This window comes from Rattus norvegicus, chromosome 4 (assembly GCF_036323735.1).
Source record: "Rattus norvegicus strain BN/NHsdMcwi chromosome 4, GRCr8, whole genome shotgun sequence".
NCBI lineage: Eukaryota > Metazoa > Chordata > Mammalia > Rodentia > Muridae > Rattus > Rattus norvegicus.
In genome coordinates this window covers 87,486,910-87,499,431 of record NC_086022.1, presented here as the reverse complement: position 1 = coordinate 87,499,431, position 12,522 = coordinate 87,486,910, and the positions used below count along the sequence as shown (strand labels likewise).

Here is a 12,522-nt window from a genome sequence, read left to right as displayed (position 1 = left end):
ATAGTTAAGCCTTTCATTGCCTCGGCTGATTTAGTTTCTTTCCCCTCAGACAGGAATGAACATCAGAGGCTGGGCATGATAGCAGACACATAAAATTCCAGACTAGAGTCCTGAGGGAAGACAGTTTCAAGTTTGGGGCCAGCATTAGCTAGATGGTGATACGTGTCCTCCACTTACCCCCCAACCTCAAAAGAAGTGAAATGAATGTTCAGTGCTTGTGGCCATATCTGGCACATGCTAAGCATCCGCTAAGTACCAAGTCTATTGTATGAATTCTATCTTAGCCTTTTCTTTCCAAGATGGCGGTCTCATTTAGCCTAGACTGGCTTTGAACTGGCTGGCTAGCTGAATAACACCTAAAGATCCTGCTCCCCTTTCCTTGACCTCCCAGGTGCTAGGATTACACGGTGTGAAACCGTTGCCAGCACAGCCAGCTTTAGAAGTTGTTATTAGAACACTGGCTCCTTGCATTAACTGGGAGGGCAAAGGTCTCATGATTTGCTCCCTTCAACTGATCAGGGTGTTCCTGGGGTGCCTGCCTCTGTCTTAACAGGGCAGCTCATGGTGCCCATCCAAGTTCATTTTAGGACTAAACGTTGCAGGTCTGGTGGTTCTGGCCTGTAATCTTACTACTTAGGCTGAGGCAGAAGGATTTGAATGTTCAAGGCCACCTGGGTACCATAGCAAAGAACCTGGCCCAAAATAAAAACTGGGCCGGGCAGGAGCATAAGGGCCTAACTTGCACAGTGCCTCACATTCAGTCCCCAGTACCACACAGCACAGCAGAACAGAGCCTGAAAAATAAGACCACACTTTTTCTAATGACATTTGAAGGAGTACTTAGAGTTATTGAATTGCTGTCTTGCAAGTAAGGTGGCTTCTGCTGGTGAATCTAACTACATGTAAATGAAGATCGAACCGTCTCCAATTTTTATTTTTACTGAAAAGTGGCATATAAGCTGTTGTTTTTTTATTCTCTGCATTGTTTTCTGTAATAGTCAGGTAAATGACAAAAATGTATGTCCTCCCAACTAAGTCACTCGGTTCTTTCCAGTTACTGCAGCTAAAGGAGCAGTACTACGCTATTGAGGTTGATCCTGTTCTCACCGTGGAAGAGAAGTTCCCTTACATGGTAGAATGGTGAGTGTCTGAGCAGAAGGAGCACTGACGTGCTAATGACACAGTGGCCCAGCTAAAACTGATGTCTTGTTTCCTCCTTTACTGTCCAGATAGATAAGCAGGTAATGAGTACAGAGAAACTTAGTCACTGCAATGAGTTATCAGCCTGCGATATGCCTTAAGATGGCATGTGGTAAGGGTAAATAAAAAGTCTGACACATAGGTCTTAAAAGCTACATCCTTATTTTAAAGCTTATTAGACAAGACTTGATCTTAGTACAAAGAAACAAACTAGAATCCAAGCTGCGTCTGTCCCAATGGGGAGGACAGGGCCGGTGGTGTTGGCTGTGTTCATCAAACTGCAACATTCTCGTAGACCACAGTGAGAGGCTTGTGTGGAACTCCAGGACAAGACAAACGTTGACAAACTTAGAGGTGCCGAGGAGTCTGCCAGAATGATAGAGGAACCAGAGCCAGATCCACTGAGAAGCATTCCAAGAATGGCTTTGATTTGAGCAGCAACATCTACTTTAAAATGTTAAGAGACCAAGAATATTGACAGGAACTGTCAATCTCTGTTGAAAAGAGATTTTTCTCTGTTCACATGTAGAATCAAAACTGGAGCTAGCTTTGGAACACTTAAAAAGATTGATTTCTGTGTGGGGAAAGGGCAGTTTTGCCGTTACTTTTATCTGCAGATGGAATAAGCTCTCATCACAGAGACAATCTGGGTTTTTTTGGAAAGCTGAGGCAGAGGGATTGTTTCTGGTTTGAGGCTACCCTAGCTCGCATAGTGAGTACAGGCCAATAGGGCTTTAGAACAGTAAGCTGTCCCACGAGAAGAAAGGAGAGGAAAACTGACGGAAGGAAGGAGTATCACTTCAAATCCTACAGGAATGTTCAGTTATTAGGTAAGGGGCCTGGTTCCTCCTGGGAGAAGGCAGTTTTCATAGCTGTAAAGAGTTCGGTTCTAAAGGCCCCTTCCACTGTGCTGCTGTGGTTCTGTGTGTAGCAGTAGAGCAGGCCAGCATATGTGAAACTCTGCTGCCAAGAATTTTTCTTTTCACCAAGCAGCATTCCATTACTTTGAGATTTCATGAAAATTTAAGCTGCTCAGTGAGTAAAGAATTACTTAGCTTATTTCTAAAAGGAGGAAGAAGCCCGACAGCCCAGGTTAGACTGAATCTTATCTGTGGGCTGAGGAACGAAAGGCTTACAGCTGTTTCCACACTTCCTTACCAACATATTTATGCTAACCCGAGTCTGAGATCTGGGACACTGGGCAAGAACACCATCACACATTTTAAGCTCCTCCATCTCAAAGAGTTAAGTCCACATGGTGAGGATCAGCACTCACTCAGAAATGATTTGCAATAAAGATAATAGTTTTAATATTTTAACTGCTCTCTCTTCTCTCCTTTGATCGTAAACTCCAGGTATACCAAATCGCATGGTTTGCTTATTGAACAAGGCATACCAAAAGCTAAACTTAAAGAGATTGTGGCTGACTCTGATGTCATGCTCAAGTAAGTCTCTCCTGTGTTTTGTTATTTCCGTTGTCGACAGAATTAACTGCTACTGTATATATTAAATTATGTGCTTTAATGAAAAATAAGGTATTGCATTATTCCTTAACACAAGATGTATCAGTGTCACAAAATAATGCTGCAATAAGGAAAAGCTCTGAAGTGAGAACTGTTAGGGTTCAGGGTGTCGCTCTGCTGGCACAGTGCTTGTCCAGCAATGCCCACAGCTCTTTGCTTGATCTGAGCACTGAATAAAACCGGCATTGAGGGGGCTGGAGAAGTGGCCCAGCAGTTAAGAGCTCTTGCTGCTCTGGGAGAGGACCAGAGTTTGATTCCCAGCACTTACATGTCAGCTCACTGCAGTCTGTAACTCCAGTTCCAGGGAACCCAAGACTCCCTGGGCAGCAGGAACACATCGAGTACATGTGGGCAAAACACCATACACATAAAATAAAATTTAAAAACATTTTTTTTTAAAACCTGGGCATGGTGGTGCATACCTCAAGTCCCAGCATTTGAGAGTCGAGGCAGGAGGATCCTGAATGAAATAGATGTCCGAGGCCAGCTTGGAATACAGGAAACCCTATCCAAAAAGAGTTTCGTCCAGTTAGATTTGCTATGGGTAGTAAGTGCACTGGAAGATGTAAGTGATGGTTTGTATTTCTTTTCTCCAATTGTTTTTAAATTTTAAGAATAATGTACAGACTTACATAACCAATATGATTTTCAGGTTCTGTAGGAAAAGAGTTTTGAAAGATCTGAAATTTAAAGGAAATATTTATAAGCTATAAAGGTTTGAACTAGGAATTGTTTCTAAATTTAAGTGAATCTAATTTTGAAATTCTCATGCTTTGAAATTTTACAGGAACATATTTTAATATATAAGTAAAGTAATTGCAAGGATTTGACAGTGTCAAAACCTGTGATTACAGAATTCAGGAGGCAGAGGTGGGGGAAATCACAGCCAGCTGAAGACCAACCAAGTCTACATAGCGAGTACTATACACACAGAGAGAGGGGGTATGGGGGAGAGGAGAGAGAACATTTACAATATGGACTATAATTGTGTGATCAGGCTTACTTTCAATAATTTTTTTTCCAACTTGTTTGGCAACTATGTTTTTCCTACCCTCTGTGCTGGGGATTGAACCTGGGGCCTTCCACATGTTGGGCAATTGCTCTGCCACTAAACTACCCCCACTCACATAATCACGTTACACTTTACCGTAATCATAAAAGGATTATGATTAAAGAAGAAATGATTCTATTGTCAAAAGAGTAAGGACGTAGATTTTAAGGTTTTATGAACAAGAATGAGTTTGTGTCATTTTTAGGAAAATGGGTGGATTTAAAGATAATTATGTTGGGACTGGAGAGATGGCTCAGCGGTTAAGAGCACTGGCTGCTCTTCCAGAGGTCCTGAGTTCAAATCCCAGCAACCACCTGGTGGCTCACAACCATCTGTAATGAAACCTGATGCCCTCTTCTGGTGTGTCTGAAGCTACAGTGTACTCACATACATAAAATAAATAAATATATTTAAAAAAAAAGATAATTATGTTAATAAAAATAAACCAGAATTAGACAAGAATCACATTTTCTCTTATATACAGGATATGTAGCCTAAAGTATACATGTATTTATAGTATACATTTGATAAGAACATAGAGGGACAGAGAATATAAACACAGGGGATGGGGGGAAAGAACAGGAGACGGTAAGGGGTGGGGGTGGATACTACGGATTTGCTCTCATCTAAGTCTATCTGTGTATGTGTTGTATGAAGACGGATGTTTGGTGAGAGGAAGGCAGCTATGCAGAGAAGAAAGGATGGTGGGGATGAGTGAACAGATACAGTGGTGTGTGTGTGTACACAAATACAAGGTTGTGAACAGGACCAGTGGCTGATGAAAGAGACTATAGCTCAGTTTTGCTGCTCTCTCTCCTGCTGGAAGATCAGAGCACCCTAGTGGCTTTTCAAGTATGGTTTGACCCTTGCTTTTAAATGGTGTAAATTGTAGGCTTTTATCCATGCTCAGTATAAATCTAAAAACACCTAACTTGTACTGCTAGGATTAGTAGCAAGGTAGAGAGTCAACTGTCGGCTCGGTGATTGTTTTGGAATGAGAATGTGATATGTAGAATCAGGTAGAAATACTTTGCTTTATACCTTCTGGGTGAAAAAGATAGAAATCCTCCTCATAAACACACTGTGCTTCCAATTGCAGGGAAGGATATGAGAATTTCTTCGGTAAACTTCAACAGCACGGTATCCCTGTGTTCATATTTTCGGCTGGTATCGGTGACGTACTTGAAGAAGTTATCCGGCAGGCTGGAGTTTATCACTCAAACGTCAAAGTAGTGTCTAACTTCATGGATTTTGATGAAAATGTAAGAACATAAAATCATTCCTCAGAGCTACTATCCAATCTAAAATATTCTAACTGTAAGCACACATGTTCTTTACTAATAACAAGTATATGTTGCTGATAGGCTATTAATGGGACTCGTGTGTTATATTTCTCAGTGTTATATTTTATTTGTATTTTATGCCCTTAAGGTTTTACCAACAAGTTAGTGAGTTATAATTAAAATTCACCAAAAAGTTATGTTAATATTAAAACTTAGAAAACTTGGCAGGTATCGATGACACACACATTCAATCCCAGCAGTCAGGAAGCAGAGGCAGGCAAGAGTTTCCCAGCCTGGTTTACAGAGCTAGTTCTAAGACAGCCAGGGCTCACAGAGAAACCTTATCTCCAAAAACAAGAAAAGAAAAACGTTTCACAAAACTTATGTGACAATAACTCAACAGTGCAGCTCTGAAGAGTACATCATAAATGGGGAAGAAGAAGTGAATAATACTGGCATTTTCTGGACAAGTATATTTTAAATTTTTCTGGGTCTGATAGAAAATGCATATAAGCCCCGCATTCAGCTGAGGGATAGAATTGTGAACTCAAAGTCTTGGTTATATAGACTCAAACAAAATAAAATAAGAACCCCAACATTAAAAGACATCAAATGGAATCCTTTGGCTAGGAACAAAAATGAAAAGTGAAACTGAATTCTTGACTAGCTGCGTTTTGCCATTTAATGTGGTGAGTGGAGCATATGTTGTCTTGAAGTCTGTCCTCCCTTTCATGTGTGTGACAGACTTCTGCGTTTTGAGATCAAGTCAAAGACATGATAAATAGCAACATCTATTTAGAATCATAAAGTATAAAAGAAACCTAACAAGTAGAATTTGTAAAAACCTATTATTTCAAGCCAGAGAGATGGCTCAGTACCTACAGGTGTGTCCCACCAAGCCTGGCAGCTTGATTTTAATCCCGGGTCCTCTTGATGGAAGGAGAGGGCCATTTCCTGCAGGTGGTCCTCTCACCCTCCAAGTATTCCCTGCCACGGGCACCCACACACATATACAAACATAAATAAATATAATAAGGTTTTTCTTAAGCTCTTACTTAAAATATTTTAATAGGGAGTGCTGAAAGGATTCAAAGGAGAGCTAATTCATGTATTCAACAAACATGATGGTGCCCTGAAGAATACAGACTACTTCAGCCAACTGAAAGACAACAGCAACATCATTCTGCTGGGGGACTCCCAAGGAGACTTAAGGATGGCCGATGGTGTAGCCAACGTCGAACACATTCTGAAAATTGGTTATCTGAATGACAGAGTAAGTGTGCAGAGCTGTAGTTTAATTTAATTTTCTTTTTTTTTTAAATTAAGATGAAACATTGTAATTAGTTGCAGGTAAGACGGTATTTCAGCCTCCTGCTTCAGTATTGATTGGGGAAGACAGGAAGCAGAGCCCTGTGTGATACGTGAAGGTCGCATTCTCAAAGTGGCAGTAGGCAGCGCTCCTTAGTCATGAGTGTCATGCATGGCCAAGTGCTACCCATACAGAGTTGCCCAGATTCAGAACCCACGGGGCTGGAAAGAAACCATTTAGTGAGAAAATCTCCATGTGGAAAAATTCCTGTCCAGGATAAGTTTGAGAGTAAGCTAGACATGATAATGTATCTCTGTCACCCAGTGACCAGGAGGCTGAGGCAGGAGTCTGGCCTCAAGGTTGAAGGCCAGGCTCAGCTCATACAGTAAGACCCTGTCTGAGAAAATTACAATCTTAGTCAGAAACAAAATAATTCTTTAAAAACAACCTGAGAGTATGTTTATACATTTCAACCCTATATGAAATTAGATTTATATTCTATATATAAAGAAATCTAACATCATGAGGTTAAAATTGAAATTATCTGTCCTCTGCATGCTAATTTTATTTTTGTTCTTCTGTTGATTAGGTAGACGAGCTTTTAGAAAAATACATGGACTCTTATGATATTGTTTTAGTAAAAGAAGAATCACTGGAGGTTGTCAACTCTATTTTACAGAAGACATTATAAACAAGCCACTGTGGAAGACTTCTCCCAGGGGTACACCTGAATCAGGCATTGTCCCTCTTGAGGAAAGACTCTTATTTATAAAACAGTCTTGCTCCTGGTTTCCCCCTTTCCCCCAACAAAGGATCTTGAGTCGTGTGGAACCTGTGAACCGCAGCCCCTCTTCCGGCCTCCGTCACTGTACTCACCAGATTTTTTTTAAATAATTAAAAATGATCTTAAGGCCAAGATTAAAAGAATAGCTCCCCTTTGCAAAGTGAATTTTGGTTTGGTGTTCTGCAGTGTCCGGGCACTCCCAGGTGAGTGTGGAGGTGCACAGGACGCTGTCTAGGCACATGGCGTCCTGATTTTAACCACTGCTAGCTTCGTAATTGGGGTGGACTGTGGCCGTATCAGCTCCTGAAATTGTGTTTTATTTGGTTATTTTGTCTGGAAAAAATATTTTCCAGGAAGTTGTATCTGAAAACCTGTTGGTATCCACATCATTAACATTATAAATACTCTGTGTGAAGCACTGAAAATAAACCCAAAATGGAAAGCTTTTTTAAGATTCTGTTGTCAAGATCATATTCTGCAACATGTCTGTAATCCTAACACATGAGAGAAAAGTGCAGGAGAGTCAAGAATTTAAGGTCAGCCTCAAGTCAGACCAGCCTGGGCTACATGGGACCAAGGAGCGAAAGCAAAAACCATAGAGTGCGCATTTTTACATTAATCCTACTATCAAAATACATGTCTAAGCATAAAAAGATATTGCAGCAAAAATTTAATTCGTCCTTTAAGAATACTAAGGATGGCTGGAGAGATGGTGCAGCGGTTAAGAGCACTCACTGCTCTTCCAGAGGTTCTGAGTTCAATTCCCAACAACCACATGGTGGCTCACAACCATCTGTAATGGGATCTGATGCCCTCTTCTGGTGTGTCTGAAGACAGCTACAGTGTACTCATATAAATAAAATAAATAAATCTTAAAAAAAAAAAAAGAAGAATACTAAGAACTATGAAGATTATTTCCTTTTATTGAACACAAGAAAATAGTTCCTTGTAAAGTTTCAGAAACTTTTCTGTTGCTGTGATGAAATGCCATGGCTAAGTCCAGTTATGGAAGAGAGCGTTTCTTTGGGCTTTTACAGCTCCAGGGAGTTAGGGTTCATGGTGGTGAAGCAGAGGCAGCAGGAGCAGGAAGAAATGCAAGCTCAAAGCAGAGAGAACAATCTAGCAATGGTGGGAGTTTTTACACTCTCCAAACCCACCCCGAGTGCCATATTTCCACTAATACCATACCTCCCCAGACAGCAACACCAGCTGAGGACCAAGTATTCAGATGCCCAAGACTATGGGAGATATCTCATTCAGATCAGTCACTCTGGGTCCCTTGGTGACTAAGTAATGCAAAGTTAGGGATCTTCCCCAGGTCTCATTCCAGATCTCTTTGCTGCTTGGCTTTTGTGGGTTTAGTTTCAACTGTGATATATTTGATCCTTACTGTAACATACAAACTTCAGATTCTCCGGACAACTAAATGGTTTGCCTTACAGACACCACACATAATCTGATTGGTCTGGCCATTCATTGTGAAGAATGGTCTCTAGTCCTGCCCCAGAAGGGGCAGAAAGACAAGGTTAAATGATACATAATCTCTTATCCTTGCTCTCCATTGGTATTTTTGTTTGTTTTTTTTCTAATAAATAAAGAGCAAAAGTATTTAATGTGAAGTTTAGTGATCAAAGGACTAAGAACATACTGAATAGTATCATGTTCAAAGGAAAGAGCACCGTTAAGAGTATAGTTGAAACTGCAGGGTTTTATAAACCAGAAGTTGGGGCTGCGTACAGAGGTACATTTCTATAACCCCAGTACTCAGGACAAAGCAGAAGAATCATGAGTTCAGAGCCAGATAATTACACAGCAAGACCCTGTCTCAGAAAACAAAAAGTGCTGCAGGATCTTCATGACACAGGACAATAACAGGATATTGAAGAGGAGTCCCTGTGAGGATCCAGTATTGATAGTGTCACAGAAGCCAGAAACCTCATACCAGACCAATGACTCATTGAAACGAACATTTGCAAGTAAAGATGTGTGGACAGAGAGATATACTGTGTGACACAATGAAGCTTCCACAACGAGATGTTCCTTATGCTTTTGGTTTTTGTTTGTTTTTAATTTTTGTTTTTTTTATTTTCTTTTGGGGGCAGGGGAGGTTGCAAGGGCAGAGGGCCAATATGAAGGCACAGTGGGATTGGAGTGCATGATGTGAAACTCACAAAGAATCAATTAAAAAGTTAAGAAGGGGAAGAAAAGGGAACGAAGGGAACAAAAAGAGAAGAGAAAATGGACTTCCAGAGCCCCCGTCACAATGCTGTCACATGGAAAGTGGATTGCCAGGTGCAGATTAACCCAAGAAAACCTGTTGGGTACGGGTGCAGCATCTAACAGGTCACGGTGAACTGCACAGTGAGGGCCATGGAGATAAAGCTGTGACGTGTTCACAGTAATTTAATGTTCTGGAAGACCCAGCTGTTCCAAGCCGTTCTCAGAACAGAGCAGACCTCTTGCATAGCCCTTCTGCACCATTCTCCTTAGGTTTCCCAAGCCCTCGGCTGCCAGGGACCTTTTTCCATCCCAGCCTCTCTCCCATTCCTTTCGGGATTTAACCATATCCTAGCCCACTCTCCACCAGCAACCTGTGAGTCTAGTCACCAACTGTGGTCTTGAGGCTCAGCCTCTTACCTCCATTTTAGATTCATCAGAGCCCTGCTCAATGCCTGACTGTGGCCCTCCAGCTGTTCTATTCAGGCTTGTGATGCATGACCAGTCCACACAACCAGGGAAAACTTGTTTCAACCTTCTTGACCTAGCCACTGCAGGCACCAGACTAGCTGACAAGCAGAAGACCTGGGGCCTGGAATAGAGCACTAAATACCAATCAGGAAATCACAGTCCCAACCATCAGCCTTCCTAAACACTGTGTACAATGAGGAAAGGTAATTTAAACAACAAAAAAGAAAAAGAAAGGAAAACCTTAACCACCAAACAGCTTCAGAGGCACAAATCTCAATGAAGAATTACACAACACACACACACACACACACACACACACACACACACACACACACACAATTCACATTCTCTCCAAAAATAGAAATCCTATAATAATGACCCCTAATGAAAAGCACCTGAACTCCTAGACAAAAAGAATGGTTATATGCTATGGTCAAGCAACAAGACAGAGATAAATGACACAAGAAGTCAATCATGACATGAAGTTCAGATTGCTGAAGAGTTTTCCTAGGTGAATAAATAAAGTACCCTGACAGCAAATGGGCATAAAGACCACTGGGAATAGAGGAGGGTCACAGAAGCATTTGAAGATGGAAATGTACCTGAAACTCTCCATATGGTGTCTCTGAGTTATGTCAAATACCAACTAGGCCAGCTCAAAGGAACTGTTCCAGGAGAAGCTATAAAGTTGCTGTTGCTTACACAGCTTTTTCATCAAGATATAAAAATAAGTAATAGGGTGCCTCAAAATTTTCTTCCTTTTGAGCCTTGAAAAGGCAGGCCACAGAGGCAGGATACATGATGGAGCAAAATTTCTACCTCATGACCAGGAAGTAAAAAGCAGAGCACACCACCATTCTAGTCTCCTTGAAAGGCAAGCTCCCAAGGGCCTATAGGCATCCCACCAAGTCAGCTGTGGTGGCCCTTGGAGAGTTGATGAGATTCTCAGTTCAATATGCAGCAGTGCACAATGTGCATGTAATGCATGGAATTACACCTGTAATTCAGCCCTCAGCTACATGAGACACTGAAGACCAGCCTAAGCTAAAGACGGATGTAAAAAAAAAGCTGATCTGAGTGTGACAGTGGGTGTCTACAGAAGCTGGAGAAGGAGGATCACCTGAGTCCAAGAGTTTGATAATAAAACTAAAGACATAAGACCCCAGACTCAAAAAAATCCAGCCCTCATCAGCATTTTTTTTTATTAACTCGAGTATTTATTTACATTTCGAGTGTTATTCCCTTTCCTGGTTTCCGGGCAAACATCCCCCTAATCCCTCCCCCTCCCCTTCTTTATGGCTGTTCCCTTCCCCATCCTCCCCCCAACAATCTAGTTCACTGGGGGTTCAGTCTTAGCAGGACCAAGGGCTTCCCCATCCACTGGTGCTCTTACTAGGCTATTCATTGCTACCTATGAGGTCAGAGTCCAGGGTCAGTCCATGTATCGTCTTTAGGTAGTGGCTTAGTCCCTGGAAGCTCTGGTTGCTTGGCATTGTTGTTCATATGGGGTCTCGAGCCCCTTCAAGCTCTTCCAGTTCTTTCTCCTTCATCAGCATTTTAAATATAAACCATGAAAGCTGGAAATGATTCTGTGGCTAATTAAAATACTAACTTAAGGATGAAGCACCCGCATAGTATTAAAAGATTAAAGTGTCATATTGGCAACTGGGCCTAAATGATTGCCAGCACTCTCTCTATTACATAAAAATATTCCAGTTTCACAGGAAAGCCAAGAGGAAAGGACTTTAAAATAAATGGCTGCTCCTGAAGACCTAACATAGTAGCAGATGGCACAAGAGCCAGGGAGTGCTTAGGTTGCAGTCCTGCAGACAGGCCAGCAATAAACTCATCTCCCCACTCTCCTCCTTCCCCTCCCCCTCCCACCCCTCTCTTCCTCTCCCTCTCACTCTCCAGGTTAGAGGGGGCCGTGCTATGTGACCTCACTGGCCTGGTACTACCCACTCTATGACCCAGGATGGCTTCCAACTCCAGCAAGATCTGCTTTACCTCCTCGGCACCGGAATTACAAGCACTCAGCAGCACATCCAACTTTTTTACGTGGGTTCTGGGAATCACACTCCAGTTCTCATGCTCCGGTGCATGGCAAGCACTTTACCAACTAAGCCATCTCCCCAAACTCCATTCTTCCCAAACTGCACATTTCATGAGGCCGACCTGGGAGAGAGACCCCGTCCCTGAGGTCCTTTCCACCTGGCTTAGGTGGGGGTTCACCTGATGGGAGCCAACCGTAGGCAGCAGACAGGAGGGTGAGAAGAGATGGTATCTCTTACCCTTCAGCAGGCTGCAGTGCCAGCCATGCAGTGTGTAGCTAGATGCCTCAGCACACACATTCAGGCAGCGCTGCTCCAGCTGATTCACCTGAAACCCCAGACCTAGGAGTGGCAAGCTGCTTCCAGCTATCACTAAGCAACCCTATCTTCTCAGTATCTCAGCATTCTCTGCTGCCCTGAGCCCTGCCCTCACCTGTAAATAGCCCTTTCAATAAGCTTATCGAGTGAGTTTCCTGCCAGTACTTCCTCCCCACCCCCACCCCACTCACAATGCTCTGCAATAAATGCAATGCTATCCTGCCAAGTTTTTGTCAAGGGGACTTCAACCACACAGTGCATTCATTCTCTTAAGGTCCTCTAGACCTTCAAATAAAACACCATAAAGCCAGATGA

General features: G+C 42.3%; 1 protein-coding gene across 3 annotated transcripts in view; it reads left to right on the top strand.

Annotated features, from left to right (window-relative positions):
• The window catches only part of Nt5c3a (5'-nucleotidase, cytosolic IIIA), a 43,011-nt gene extending 35,407 nt beyond the window's left edge, over positions 1-7,604 (top strand). For all 3 annotated transcript variants that reach the window (NM_001398841.1, NM_001107862.2, XM_006236550.5), the window contains 5 exons: positions 1,055-1,140; positions 2,556-2,645; positions 4,874-5,036; positions 6,130-6,330; positions 6,956-7,604. In NM_001398841.1, the coding sequence (NP_001385770.1) occupies positions 1,055-1,140; positions 2,556-2,645; positions 4,874-5,036; positions 6,130-6,330; positions 6,956-7,057 (642 nt within the window). In that variant the 3' untranslated portion in view covers positions 7,058-7,604. The remainder of the gene's footprint in view (positions 1-1,054; positions 1,141-2,555; positions 2,646-4,873; positions 5,037-6,129; positions 6,331-6,955) is intronic.
• Positions 7,605-12,522: the final 4,918 nt, after the last annotated feature.